The following is a 15,143-nucleotide window of genomic DNA, read 5'->3' on the forward strand; positions in this document are numbered from 1 at the left end:
TCCCCCCCAACTCCTACTCCTCCCCCTCCTCCCTTACCCATTCCCAGTCCCATTCTCCATTAAGAAAAAAAAAAAAAAAACTGTTCCTCAACATTCAAGACAAGGGCTGTTCAAGTCATTGCTTCTCAAAGTGTCATTTGTACTTCTACAGATCCCCTTTTAAGAGCTCAATCAGTTATCACAGATCAGGGAAAACAACTAGTACCTGTGCCCCAGGACTGGCTTATTTCACTAAGTATGATGTTTTCCAGATTCATCCACCCAGATTCACACCCATTGCAAATGACCAGATTTAATTTTTTTAACCACTGTATAATATTCCATAGAGTATATATCCCACAATTTCTTTATCCAGTCTTCAATTGACGGGCATTTAGTTTGAATATACATTTACTTAATGCCTATGTTTGGTCTGGTATGTTTTGAAATTTTTATAAAGTTTATTTTTACCATGTAGTCTCATGAAATAAGACATTTATATATAATATAATGAAAGTATTTTAACAGACTAAAACTGACAAGTTTAATTTGAACATTGAATGGAGAAAATTATGTAAACTTTGTTATCTGTCTTCTGACTTGAAACTCATAAAAACCAGAAAATAATACTATTCTGGTTTCCTTCTTTGTTATAAAGTATTTAGCAGTATTTCATCAACCAACAAACTAAATATAAATCTCTAAATAAAAACAAAGTGATTCATTTTATATTGGTTAAACCAATAAACCTAGGCTAAATGAACCCTCTAATAGAAGATGGGCTTCTTTAGATGACACAGCTTATACATATGTCGTTTACTGAATACAAACTTTCTGTAAGAAGTTGTACCAAGCTTCACAGATAGACAATGATTCCTGATCCTAAAGAAACTCATGATTTGCTGAACACTGTGTTACAAATCTTTGAATTAACTTTTATAGTAGGCAGTACTATAAGTTTAAATGTCTCCTTGAATTTTCAGAAAAAACATGAATATATGTGGTTGTCTTCTTGAGTACTGCATAGTATGCCATACTGTGCCAGTATGAGTGCACAGATAATAAATGGTAATAGGATTCATGATTGTCATTACGTTGCTATTAACAAATAAATTGTCAAAAGAGTTGACTGACTTTTCCTCTTACTGCCTAGAAGAGAGAAGATAAAGATGTGTGGTTGCATTTTATTTGTTTATGGATTTTTTAATGGTCATAAAACTCAAAAGTACATGGGATCGATAAAAATATGTCATTGCTTCTCTTAAATATCTACTGTTATATCTTACAAATTAGCGGGATCCCCCAGAAGAGGAAATACCATTTTGTACTCTAAAATCCTTTCCGGCTGCTATTGAACATACTATACAGTGGGCAAGAGATAAGGTAAAATTTCCTTTTCAAGGAATTTGTTTTCTTTGAAGTAGGAAAGAAGCTGTTTCCAACTTTTAGACACACTTCTATTTGTAACTTTTTTCCTGTACTTCTTTGTAGTTTGAAAGTTCCTTTTCCCATAAGCCTTCACTGTTTAACAAATTTTGGCAAACCTATCCATCTGCAGAAGATGTCTTACAGGTAAAAATTGATTTCCTTTTTTTTTAAGATTTATTTATTTATTTGAAAGGCAAAGTTAAGAGAGGGAAAGAGAGAGAGATCTTCCATCTACTGGCTGGTTCAATTCCCAAATGGCAACAACCACTGGGGTTCAGCCACGCTGAAGCTTGGAGCCTGAAACTCCGTCCTGATCTCCCACGTAGGTGGCAGAGGCCCACACACTTGGGCCATCTTCCACTACTTTCCCAGGTACATCAGCAGGGAGCTGGATCTGAAGTGGAGTTCCTGGCACTCGTGCTCATAATGCAATGCCAGCCTCACAGGTGGAGGCTTAACCTGCTGGGCCACCCAAAATTGATGCTTTTTAGTACAGACCTCACACTTTGTGTCAGTATAATCTGAATTTCAAGTTGCTTACCAGCAGTTTACTTTTGTCTCCAAAAAAGAGTGATTAAAACATTGCCTTGTTCAAAAAAACCAAAATAATACATCAGGAATCTTAAAGGGAGTCACATGTGATACTTTTTTTAATTTGGTTGAAGTCGATGAAAATGTTGATATTTGTATTTGATCCATAAAACACCAATTCATATAATTTAACCTAATAAAAGTATAATAATTATTATGGAAAAGCTGCTAATAATTAAAAGGCTTGTTAAACTTTGGAGGAAAAAAAAGTGAAGTTCTAGCGAATATTTTATAAATAGACAGTAAATCTGAGTTAAAAGTTCATGTGCTGTCTACTTTCGTTCCACTCCCCTGCTTCCAAAAAAAAACAAATTCAAAGGGAAAGGAGAAAGGTAGAGACAAGGAGCTTGAGGTAAAAAAAAAAAAAAAAAAAGAGTCATAAAGCACTTAAGACTTTGACTAATACTTTTGGAGTGTATGTGTTTATTGGAGTTGTATTAATTTTTTCTATCTCCCATTCTAGAAGATGCAAAATGGACACAGCTTAGAAGGTTGTTTTCAAGTTATTAAGTTACTTAGCAGAAGACCAAGAAACTGGTCTCAGTGTGTAGAATTAGCAAGATTAAAATTTGAGAAGTATTTTAACCACAAGGTAAGCATGCAGTATGAAACATTTTAAAAAGGTTGATCTTGGCTCATTTAGTTAATACTATTTATTTTGTTGTCCTGAAATGTCTACCCTTTTTTAGCAAGCTTTTCAAAAATAAATATGTTGAGTAAGAACAGGGTCTACACACATGACATACTCTCTTTCAATGTTACTGCTTAAAAGATATATTTAAATTTTACTCATTGGCTTCTGAATTATGCATTTAACTGATCTTGTCTTATGTACAAAGCTAGATTTTAGATAGCTTTTTTCTCTAGAGAATGAAGAATATATTTTTGTCTAGAATGTTCAGAAGATTAGTTCAGAATAGAGGCAGGAGACTGAGAAAATTGAAATTTTGCCATTCCTACTCTGATGATCATATTTTATTTCTATTTCTTCTAATGTAAAATAGAGATAATAGCTTGTTATCTAATACATTGGGTAGTGGTGAGAATCATTTGAGTAAATACATGTAAAACATGTTTAGAACAGAGCACGGTACAAATAAACACTATAGCTGTTAATGTTACCTCCCATTATGCACAGTTACTAGAATGTGTCCTACACTCTTTAGTCTCTCCTTTTCTTTAGGCTCTTACATATCAGAATATAAAGCAAGTTCATTATTTTTAAATCTTTTAATTAGGCTTATCCTATCTTTCAATCTTCTTTCCTGGCTCTGCATTTGTAAAAATGGTCTATACTTCCTTACCCTGTAAATGTGAAGTCATTCACATTGCTCTTACCCTTATTATCAATGACCTATCTGTTTCAAAATTTTATTAAAGAGTACTTTTTACTTCTGCTGTGGGTTTTTGTAAAAATTATTTTGTTTAATTACAGAGAAAATTCAACCACATACATACAGAGGAAATAGTATGATGTAATCATAATCTACTTATAACTCAGGTTTAGTGATAATCAACTCAGATCATCCATGTCATCCACATCCCTGCCCTTTCTCACTTGCCACCAGATGATTTTGAAACAAATCTCAAACGATATATGTTTTCAAATTATAAAATCTTATTTATTTTTACTGATTTAATTGTTTCTTTTAAGGGTTAACTCTTTGAAAAGAGCAAAGTGATATCTAAAATATGCTACCATTTATAAACAAAGAAATTAAGTAATTATATTGCTTGCTGTAAATGCAAAAAAAACTAAGTGTTGGTAAAAAATGATAATAGTTTTTTCAGGTACAGTGGGCAATGACAGAAGAATGGATAGATAAAATGCAGGGGAGACTAGGATTCTACATTCTGTCATCAGCACTTTAATTTATGAAGCATGTGCATCTTAATATTACATAAAATGTATTTATTCTGAAAAATAATTTTTCCTCATATAGAAAATATTAAGTAGTAGATTTCTTGTGTTTGATTATTTTTTCTTTAGGCTCTTCAGCTTCTTCATTGTTTTCCCCTAGACACAAGATTAAAAGATGGCAGTAAGTATAACCAGATGTTGAGAAGAAATTTAAATGTAATTTATTACTGGCTATATGCATTAGAAATGATATTTATATCTTTTTGTTAGGTTTATTTTGGCAATCACCAAAGAGGCCACCTTCTCCAATAAAATTTGATTTAAATGAACCTTTGTGAGTATTTATATCTAGTTTAACTGTGTAAATTTCATAACTGTACAAAACCTCAGGATCTTTAATGTGAAATGATTGCATTCCCAAGAGTTACTCAGAAGTCATCTTGACCAACAAGCCAGTTACAACCTTCTTCCCACACAAATGTGAAGCCATTTATTTACATGGCAAATAACTTAATTATTTATATCTACTTGGAAGAAACCAAAATCATCTTTTTTAAGATTTACATTTGTCTATACAAAAGTAAAACTAAAATAAATGTTTTTATATTTAATGGAGCAAAGAATCTTTAGTTACATGGAAGAAAATGTTACTGAGCATCACCATAAATGATTTCAAATTAATTTTCAAAGGAGTTGGTTTTTCAATACCTGAATAAACTGTATTAGATAGACATATTCACACATATATGTATACACTGTAGTTAAATATTAATTACTAAGTAATCTTTTATGCAAGTAACTGCTTAATATTCTCACTTGGTGTATGTTGTAGGCTTCAGGTTATTTTATTCTTTTGGGTTTTTTTGTTTATTTTTTTAAGATTTACTTATTTATTTGAAAGGCAGAGTTAAGAGAGAGAGACAGGGAGAGAAAGGGAGAGACCTTCTATCTACCGGTTCACTCCTCAAATGGCCAGAGCTGGGCCAAGCCAAAGGCAGGAGTCTAGACTCCACCCAGATCTCCCACGTGGGTAGCAGGAACCAAAGAACTCAGGTCATCTTCCACTGCTTTCCCAGGCATATTAGCAGAGAACTGGATCAGAAGTGGAGCAGTCAAGATTCGAATTGGTGCTTATTTGGAAATACCAGCATTGCTGGCGGCAGCTTAATCTTGTATGCCACAATGCCGGCCCCATGTCACCTTATTCTGAGCTGCTCCTTCTTTAAGCCTTAGCTTTTTTTTTTTTTTTTTAAGGTTTATCCATTTATTTGAAAGGCAAAGTTAAAGGCAGAGAGACATCCTACTCCCCAGATGGCCTCAGTGGCCAGAGCTGCACCAGTCTGAATACAGAAGCCAGAAACTTATTCCGGTCTCCTACATGAGTGCAGGGGCCCAAGGACCTGGGCCGTCCTCCACTGCCTTCCCAGACCACAACAGAGAGCTGGATTGGAAGTGGAGCAGCCGGGACTCGAACCAGTACCCACATGGGATACCAGCACTATAGGCAGTGGCTTTACCCACTACAAAGCACCGGCCCTAATCCTTAACTTTATTTTTTAAACAAATTCACTTGCTTAGTTTGAATATGATAATATACTCTTTAAGTTCAAGTGTAATAATGTCTTCTAATGAATTAAAATGAATTTTCTTTCAATAGTCCAATTTTTCTACTTCATAATCACTACCTGAATATTAGTGTTTTTGAAGATAAACTTTTTTTTTTTTTAGACAGGCAGAGTTAATGAGAGAGAGAAACAGAGATAAAGGTCTTCCTTCCGTTGGTTCACCTCCGAAATGGCTGCCATGGCCAGTCCGCTGCGCCGATCCGAAGCTAGGAGCCAGGTGCTTCCTCCTGGTCTTCCTTGCAGGTGCAGGGCCCAAGCACTTGGGCCATCCTCCACTGCCCTCCCAGGCCATAGCAGAGAGCTAGACTGGAAGAGGCGCAACTGGGACAGTATCGGGTGCCCCAACCGGGACTAGAACCCGGGGTGCCGGCCTGCAGGCAGAGAATTAGCAAAGTGAGCCACGGTGCCAGCCAGGAATAAACATTTCAAGTCATAAAGACTTATGCAGTATTTTCATCTAGACTAAAATTGCATTGTCTTAACTTTTAAAACAATAATCCTATAGCAAAAATTCTATCAATGGGGCCGGCGCTATGACGTAGTGGGTAAAACCACTACCTGCAGTGCCAGCATCCCAGTGTCGGTTCGAGTCCTGGCTGCTCCACTTGTAATCCAGCTCTGTGCTATGGCCTGGGAAAGCAGTAGAAGATGGCCCGAGTCTTTGGGCCCCTGCGCCAGCGAGGGAAACTCAGAAGAGGCTCCTGGCTCCTAGCTTTGGTCAGCACAGCTCCGGCTGTTGTAGCCAATTGAGGAGTAAACCAGCAGTTGGAAGACCTCTCTCTCTCTCCCTCTCTCTCTCTCTGCCTCTCCATCTCTCTTTGTATAACTCTGACTTTCTAATAAATAAATAAATTTTTGAAAAAAATCTTCTTTGAATATTTTCAAGACTGTAAGTCCTAAGAGTAAAAACACCATGTTTAAAACTGTATATTTAATCTTTTTTTTTTTTTTCAAAAGGCACCTCAGTTTTCTTCAGAATGCTGCAAAACTATATGCTACGGTGTATTGCATTCCATTTACAGAAGAGGTAAGATATGTTTCAAATCCTAGCAAATGATGAGTGACAAATCATCGGATTGCATCAAAGTATGGGGTTTTTTTGGTTATAAGACTCTTTCTTTTATATATAAACTTTGTTTTGTTGTATTGATGCCCATTCTAACATATGAAAGTACTTCAAAAAGTTCATGGAAAAATAGAATTAAAAGATAAGCTTATTTTAATGCAAAAAATTTTTGATCAACCAGCGCTGCGGCTCACTAGGCTAATCCTCTGCTTGCGGCACCGGCACCTCGAGTTCTAGTCCCAGTTGGGGCGCCGGATTCTGTCCCGGTTGCTCCTCTTCCAGTCCATCTCTCTGCTGTGGCCCGGGAGTGCAGTGGAGGATGGCCCAAATGCTTGGGCCCTGCACCCACATGGGAGACCAGGAGAAGCACCTGGCTCCTGGCTTCAGATCGGCACAGCATGCTGCCGCGACATACCGGCCATAGCAGCCACTTAGGGAGTGAACCAAAGGAAAAAGGAAGACCTTTCTTTTTGTCTCTCTCTCACTATCTAACTCTGCCTGTCAAAAAAAAATAAATAAAATTTTTTAAAAAATGTTTTGATCCATATGGTTATCATTTTCCATGTCCTTTCTGATTACCCTTCATATTTAAGACTCATAATAGAAGCTAAACACTCACTTCAGTTTTACCAAATAGAAGAAAGTCAAATATTTCTTTTCTGTATTTTAAGTAATAAAATAACAATATTTGGAAAACAGCTTCAGTTAATTTGTTAATCAGCTTCAGTTAATTATTCTAAAAAGTTAAACCATTTCATAGTAATTTCAGAGTATTCCTCTTAGAGTCACTTTATAAACTTTTTTACTTACATTGTGATATTAACTTATATATTTTCCCAGAAATCTGAAAATGCACCCTTTTATTGACATTTCTTTACCTTTATCATCATACTCACTCTTTAGATATCATCTGTGGGGAACGCTAGCCCACAGTCCACATAAGGCCCATGAAATCATTTGCTCTGGCCATGCCAAGACAACCACAGGAGACATTCAAAATTCAATACATTGATAGTAGGCCAATATAAATTGATAATTTTGTATGGCCCTTGAATAATGTTATAAATATCCAAATGGCCCTTGGCAGTCAAAAAGCTCCCTATTCTGATCTTAAGACTCAAATATAACGTTGAGAGACACATATGCATAAGTGAATTTTTCTTCATATATATATATATTAGAATTAAGCACATTGGTGTACTTTTAGGCAGGCTAAATGGAGAAATATGAACCAGATCCATAAATAACACTATTTTGGATTCAGATTAAAATGCCTGTTGTGGATTGATCCTGCTTTGAGTTTATACAAACAAAATATTCCACATATATCTGGTAAAAATAGGGGCATGTAGTTTGGTATTCTTTTTGTGTATAAGAGTGGTAGTTTCATGATGTGAATGGTAATTAACGTCAAAAGCAGTGTACCTCAGTATTTTCTAAGCAGCTTCTTTATAACGAAAGTGTCTTTAATAGCTTTAAATTTATCTTAAGTTCATCTTGAACCATTCAGATATTTTTCAGCTTCTCAAGGTATAAATTTTTTTACTTATTTAATTTATTGAGTATCATATTGTGCAGGGAACTTTGTAAAACATTGAAATTGAGGAAATGAAAACAGTAGTCCTGGATCTCAAGGCACTCAGTCTTATATTCAGAAACTAACTTCTTACAAATTATAGAAAGAACTAAGAGTTCAGGTTTGTTGTCTAATTAGTGCTTTTTAACTGCCTCTTCCAACATCCCATAGGAGCCCGTTAAGAGTGATATTTCTCTAGAAATAAAGATAAATTGTCTCAAATGATTCTTATCTAAATATTCAGTATTTTCAAGGAATTTTCATATGATAAAGGACCTTTTAATGGTTGTTTTAGCTTTAGAATTCAAAATTGGACTAATAAGTTATTGATAAAATGAATTTTTTGAAAAATAGGGCTTATCAGCAGACGCCCTCCAGAATATTCTTGCAGAAGTAAAGATTGAGGAGTTCAAGCCTTCCAATAAGGTATGTTTCATTCATTCAGCAAATATATATTGATTTTCTACTTGTGTCAAGTCCCAATCTAAACCTGGAGAACACCACAATGAGCAAAATTCTTGCCCTTGTTGCTCTTACATATCAGTGGGGTAGAAATGAACAATAAACAAATGCTTGTAAGTATGCAATTATATTTCATATAGGAGCATATTAACATTTTCACATGACAATAAATATTCTTATATGGCTTAAATTTCTTTAAAAAAAAGTTGTTTTAGATATGGGGTTCTCATAGTGTGTACATGCTACCTTGAAAAGATAAACACATATATAAATAATAAAATGCTACTTACTAAAGGAAAATATAAAATACACTGGACCATAATGATTAACAATCTGATTAAAATACATGGAGGAAATGTTTTTTCTTTTTGATCTATTTAATAGGAAAGTGGTAACCAGATTTAGATGCAGAATGTGATAAAATTAACAAATATGTTTGTGTGTTTGAAGGTTGTTCAAACAGATGAAACAGCAAGGAAACCAGAGCATGTTCCTGTTAGCAGTGAAGATGAGAGGAATGCTGTTTTCCAGCTGGAAAAGGCTATTTCATCTAATGAAGCTACCAAAAGTAAGAGAAAGTATTTATTAAAATGTTTTGAATTGAGGCCGGCGCCGTGGCTCAATAGGCTAATCCTCCACCTTGCGGCGCCGGCACACCGGATTCTAGTCCCGGTCAGGGCGCCGGATTCTATCCCGGTTGCCCCTCTTCCAGGCCAGCTCTCTGCTATGGCCAGGGAGTGCAGTGGAGGATGGCCCAGGTGCTTGGGCCCTGCACCCCATGGGAGACCAGGAAAAGCACCTGGCTCCTGGCTCCTGCCATCGGATCAGTGCGGTGCGCCGGCTGCAGCGGCGGCCATTGGAGGGTGAACCAACGGCAAAGGAAGACCTTTCTCTCTCTGTCTCTCTCTCTCACTGTCCACTCTGCCTGTCAAAATAAATAATAAATAAATAAATAAATAAATAAATAAAATTTAAAAAAAAATGTTTTGAATTGAGTGAATTACTGTTTTCACTAAGCTTTACACCAAAAGTTTGTAGAATTAAATAATAACATTGGTGTTAGTTGATTTCTTCATCATGAGGAAAGTAACTGTTCATCTTAAAAAAATAATAAGATTATTTATTTGAAAAGCAGAGTTACAGAGAGGGGAGGGGAAAGGCAGAGAGAGAGAGAGAGAGAGAGATCGGTCTTCCATCCTCTGGTTCACTCCCCAAATGGCCTTATAATGGCTGTGGCTAGGCCCATGTGGGCGCAGCCACAAAATAGAATCTTAAATGTAGTGAGCTCAGGAGCCAGCGCTGGCATCCCGTATGGGCGCTAGTTTGAGTCCTAGCTGCTCCACTTGCAGTCCACCTCTGTGCTATGGATAGGAAAGCAGTAGAAGATGGCCCAAGTCCATGGCCCCCTGCTCCAGGCTCCTGGCTTCAGATTGGCTCAGCTCCAGTCATTGCGGCCATTTGGGGAGTGAACCAGTGAATGGAAGCCCTCTCTCTCTCTCTCTGCCTCTCTGTACCTCTTTCAAATAAATAAATCTTCGGGGGAAAAAAAAAAAAAGGTTATCAACTCACATTGCTTTTTAACTAGAAAAAGCTTTGCCACTTAGGGAACTTTGTTCTGGTTGTTATCAGGTGACCTTCAAATGGCAGTGCTTTCCTTTGAAAAGGATGATGATAGTAATGGACACATAGATTTCATCACAGCGGCCTCCAATCTTCGTGCCAAAATGTATAGCATTGAACCAGCTGACCGTTTCAAAACAAAGCGAATCGCTGGGAAAATTATACCTGCCATAGCAACATCTACTGCTGCGGTTTCTGGCTTGGTAAGTTTATGATTCTTTAAATAAAAGTATGCCTTTTTCATTGCTTCTTTCTGGTCTTCCCCATTTTACCAACTCCAGCAAATTACTTAGAGATCTTAGAGATGGAGGAATAAATATTGGATCTTACAATTTAAAATATCAAGATATTTGGGAGAATATAGTAATGTATGCTTTGAGGTTGTTATGTATAAAGCATTTTAACATAAAAAATAAACTCAGAAATCTGTCATTTGGCCGAGCATTTAAGATACCCCACATGCCATATCAGAGTACCTGGGTTCAATACCCAACTCTACTGCCAACTCTTAACTTCTTGCTAATGCAGACCCTACAAAGCATAAGTTACGGTTCAAGTAATTGAGTTCCTGTCATACTCACTTGGGAGACCTAAATTTAGTTCCTGGCTTCCATCTTCAGCCTGGCCTACCTCTGGCCATTGCAGGCATCCTGGGAGTGAACTAGAGGATGGGAGTTCTCTCTTTCTCTATGTCTCTCTACCTCTGAAATAAATCCATAAAAATTAGAAACTGAGAAATAAACTCAACATTAAATTATAGTTTTTCTTTTAGGCTATAATCCTTTCTGTCACCTTTGTAGCCCATACAAAAGCAGCTGTTCTGTTTTCTTGAATAAAATGTCATCTGCACTCTTAAGGAGTCAATATCTTTCATTTTAATGACTCAAAAGCTTTAGTATAGCCCTAGTTATTATACCATATTATACCACTACTCCAAAGTTATTCTTAAAACATACGTGAGAAAATTGAATAAACCCAGTTAAGATCATGCATAGTTTTAGACTATTTGTATAATTAAATCACCTTCTTTTATCTAGGTTGCCCTGGAGATGATCAAAGTGGCTGGTGGCTATCCATTTGAAGCTTACAAAAATTGTTTTCTTAACCTAGCCATTCCAATTCTAGTGTTTACAGAGACAACTGAAGTGAGAAAAACTGAAATCAGGTGTGTTTGAAGGTCTGTTTTTCCTGTATTATGAAAATGAAATAAAAGTTACCTTTTTAGAGGTAAAAGTATTGGCTCACCTCTCCTTTCTTTCTGTAAATGTAAATCCTTGTCATTACTTCAAGACTAAATCAGACCTCATCTTAATGAAGCATTTCTGACTAAACTAGCCACAGAATGCTCACAACACTTTTATCTGCTGCACTGTTTAGGTTGTATTTTCTTAATGGTTTTACAGTTTCTCGGTGTCTGCCTAACCCAGAAGAATCAGCAGACACTCTAGGTGTGTGACTGTGGATCATGAGATTCAGAATCGAATTCTAGAAGCTTGTGATGAAGCAAAACAATTCCATGGACTTCTGCTTTTCATTTTCTGGATTTGAACAGCCATAAACTTGTGGAGACAGTTAACAGGGATATGAGAAAGGAGACAGTATTAACAGGGATATGAGAAAGCAAACATTCCAATACAGTACTAATGAGAGTACAAAAGTAGGTTGGCGCCGCGGCTCAATAGGCCAATCCTCTACCTTGCAGCGCCGGCACACCAGGTTCTAGTCCCGGTCGGGGCGCCGGATTCTGTCCCAGTTGCCCCTCTTCCAGGCCAGCTCTCTGCTGTGGCCCGGGAGTGCAGTGGAGGATGGCCCAAGTGCTTGGGCCCTGCACCCCATGGGAGACCAGGATAAGTACCTGGCTCCTGTCATCGGATCAGCGCGGTGTGCCAGCCACAGCACGCCGGCCGCGGAGGCCATTGCATGGTCAACCAAGGGCAAAAAGGAAGACCTTTCTCTAAGTCTGTCTTTCTCACTGTCCACTCTGCCTGTCAAAAATAATAAAAATTTAAAAATATTGAAAAAAGAGAGTACAAAAGTATAATCTGTAAGAGACATAAATTAGTATTTCAAATTTGCACACATTATATGTGTTCAGGATGTTCATTTGGGCATTGTGTATCATAGCCAAAAATGATTGGTAGTAATAGGGGACTGGGACATCCACACAATGAAACTCACACATGGCTGTTTAAAAAGAGAGAGAGCACACTCTGTCACTAAGACATACCAACTCGTGATGAGACACTGAACAGATCAATAAAGTACTAGTAAAAGTGGTTGTCTTGATGTGATGAGGAATTAAGTTATAAAATATTTTAGAAGTTGTCCCTTTGTGCCTACATTAATTTCTATTAAAACTGTTACTAAAGGGAAGAGAACTTAAATGTTTGTGTTCTGAATATTTTTCTGTTATAGAAATGGAATCTCATTTACAATTTGGGACAGATGGACTATACATGGAAAAGAAGATTTCACCCTATTGGATTTCATAAATGCAGTAAAAGTGAGATACTTTTATTCACTTGTTTCATTAGAAATTTGAGTCTCATTTCTATTTACGTTAGTCCCCCGTTATTCATGGATATATATTCCAAGAACCACAGTGGATGGCTGAAACCACAAAGCACCAAATTGTCTAGGCACTATATTGTTTCCTATCATACATCGCTATGATGAAGTTTAATTTATACAGTAGGCACAGTAAGAGAGCAACGAAAACTAATAATAAAGTAAAAATTTTTACTATTATAATAAAAGTTATGTGAATATATTCTCTCCTTACTACACTATAGATTTTAGGAACTTCAGCATATATTTTTTGCTTTCCTTAAGTCAAAACCTTTCATCATTTCATTTAAATGAAGAACTTCATAGCTTCTATTTAACATATCCAAATTGGCAGAATCATGATTCTTGTGATTTGGTGCCACTATTAAATGAACTAGGGGTTTCTTAAACAAAAGCATTGCAATACCATAAAAGTCAATGTAGTAACTGAGATGGCTGCTAAGAGGGCAGCAAATACAGCATGAACATGCTGGACAAAAGCATGATTTTCACCCAAGGTGGGATGGAATGGGAAGACAGGAAATTTCATCATACTACTCAGAACAGCACGCAATTTAAATTTATAGATTGTTTCCTTCTGGAATTTTCCTTCAAATTTTGACCTTCAAAAGTGAAACTCTAGGTAAAAGGGGACCGCTGTAGTTTTTACCCATATCTTTATTGGTGATTATAATATTTAGCAAAAGTTGGCTCTTTCTTGCTGGTTATAAAATATGTTTTCCATAAGTATGAGGCCTTGATTGTTTCACTTTTGGGTATTTAAGGAGAAGTACGGCATTGAACCAACAATGGTGGTACAGGGAGTCAAAATGCTTTATGTTCCTGTTATGCCTGGTCATGCAAAAAGATTGAAATTAACGTAAGTATTAAACATTATATGCAAAATATTCAAAAAATGAAATATAAGCTGGACACACACTGAAAAATGAAGTATAGAAATTATTGAAATTAAAATAAAAGAATTATTCTTCTCTAATGGCCTAAATAAAGACAGTGAATATGCCAGATAAAGTCCAAAAGACTTCCACTCAAGAAAAATTCATAGGTTTACAGACACTCTTGTGAATTTTATTGTAGTCCAGAATCAACTTTTCAGCTAATGTCTCAAATACTGTTGTGAGCATTAGGGATACAGCAGTGAGCAACACAAAGTCCTGTCCTACTTCAGGAGTTTGTATAACAGATTGACAAGTATATCAAATAGTGATAGAGTGCTGTAGAGAAAATAAGAAAAGGAAATACAGAGAGTGAAGATATTGAATTGCTCTCTTATGTTAGTAGTCTTGGTGTTCCCTCTGCCTTTCATACTCTTACCTGGTATGGTAATGTTTGAGCAGAAGCCAAAAGGAAGAAAGAGAACAACAAAAAAAAAAGTCAAAGTAGTTGCAGTGGTCTCCAGGGCCCTAATGATATGTTTCCCAGTTATTCCTCTAAATTCCTTCCCTCTTTGTCATCCTTACTCAAGTATTCCAGCTCCACAGGCCCCTTTACTTTTCCTTAAACACTCCAGTCATGTTCTAACATGGAACTCTTTTCTTCTACTCACCCCTGGTCTTTACATTTCTTAAAGAGGCCTCCCTGGACCCCATTTAATGCTACAAGTATCCCCAAACTCAATCGAATATGTCCAACTTCCTTTGCTCTACTCTTTTTTTCTCTTGTCATTTTTTATCCTCTCTGCTTTTTCTACTTTATTAATTGAAGTTAATCACTGTTAAGTATTAGTTAAGGCATTATTTGCCTTATATTGTTTTATAAGGATCCTTAAATATCTTTCGAAAAATTAAGAGTAGCATTTAGAGATCCTTTACTGTATGCTACCCAGATGAGAGGAATGTGTGGGTGAAAAGTGTATTGATAAGTTGAATTTAAATTTGCTGCAAATAATTTTTAAAAATGCTTTTGAGAGGTAGCCAATATTTAAAACCTCCAAAATGATATGTTTTGTGAATGATATTTCTCCTGTTACTAAATTTTTTTAATTTAGTGCATACTTATTGAATGCCTATTAATAACTGGATATTTTGTGTCAGTGAGGTTGCAGTTAAGGGCCCAAGCTTTGCTTTAGAAAGATGTGAGTTCAGTTCCATGCTCAGATACTTGTTTTGTCACCTTTGTTTGTACTTTTTGAAACTTTGTTTCCTGTCTACAAACAGTTTGTGCCCATAGATGTTGAACACAAAAATAACAGTAAGGTGTTAACAGTGTGATAGAACATCAATATTCCATGTATGTTAACACCTGTTAGTATTTTGTTATATATCTTTATCAAATGGCACTGCTCTCAACAAGTTGATAGTCTGCTAAGGTAAGCTTACATGTTAATCATGAATTAAAATATAATAAAATTGTTGCAGTAAGAATTTT

The 15,143-nt window shown here is 36.2% G+C and overlaps 1 protein-coding gene across 3 annotated transcripts in view; it reads left to right on the top strand.

Moving 5' to 3' along the window:
* Window positions 1-15,143, top strand: part of UBA6 (ubiquitin like modifier activating enzyme 6) — a 94,720-nt gene that overhangs the window by 75,765 nt on the left and 3,812 nt on the right. For all 3 annotated transcript variants that reach the window (XM_051819765.3, XM_051819766.3, XM_070048076.1), the window contains 12 exons: window positions 1,273-1,362; window positions 1,471-1,551; window positions 2,462-2,590; window positions 3,989-4,040; window positions 4,130-4,193; window positions 6,442-6,511; window positions 8,481-8,552; window positions 9,039-9,156; window positions 10,218-10,411; window positions 11,246-11,373; window positions 12,624-12,711; window positions 13,541-13,635. In XM_051819765.3, the coding sequence (XP_051675725.1) occupies window positions 1,273-1,362; window positions 1,471-1,551; window positions 2,462-2,590; window positions 3,989-4,040; window positions 4,130-4,193; window positions 6,442-6,511; window positions 8,481-8,552; window positions 9,039-9,156; window positions 10,218-10,411; window positions 11,246-11,373; window positions 12,624-12,711; window positions 13,541-13,635 (1,181 nt within the window). The remainder of the gene's footprint in view (window positions 1-1,272; window positions 1,363-1,470; window positions 1,552-2,461; window positions 2,591-3,988; window positions 4,041-4,129; window positions 4,194-6,441; window positions 6,512-8,480; window positions 8,553-9,038; window positions 9,157-10,217; window positions 10,412-11,245; window positions 11,374-12,623; window positions 12,712-13,540; window positions 13,636-15,143) is intronic.

Source organism: Oryctolagus cuniculus, chromosome 8 (assembly GCF_051225735.1).
Source record: "Oryctolagus cuniculus isolate XC-2025 breed Fujian yellow rabbit chromosome 8, ASM5122573v1, whole genome shotgun sequence".
In the NCBI taxonomy this organism is placed as follows: Eukaryota; Metazoa; Chordata; class Mammalia; order Lagomorpha; family Leporidae; genus Oryctolagus; species Oryctolagus cuniculus.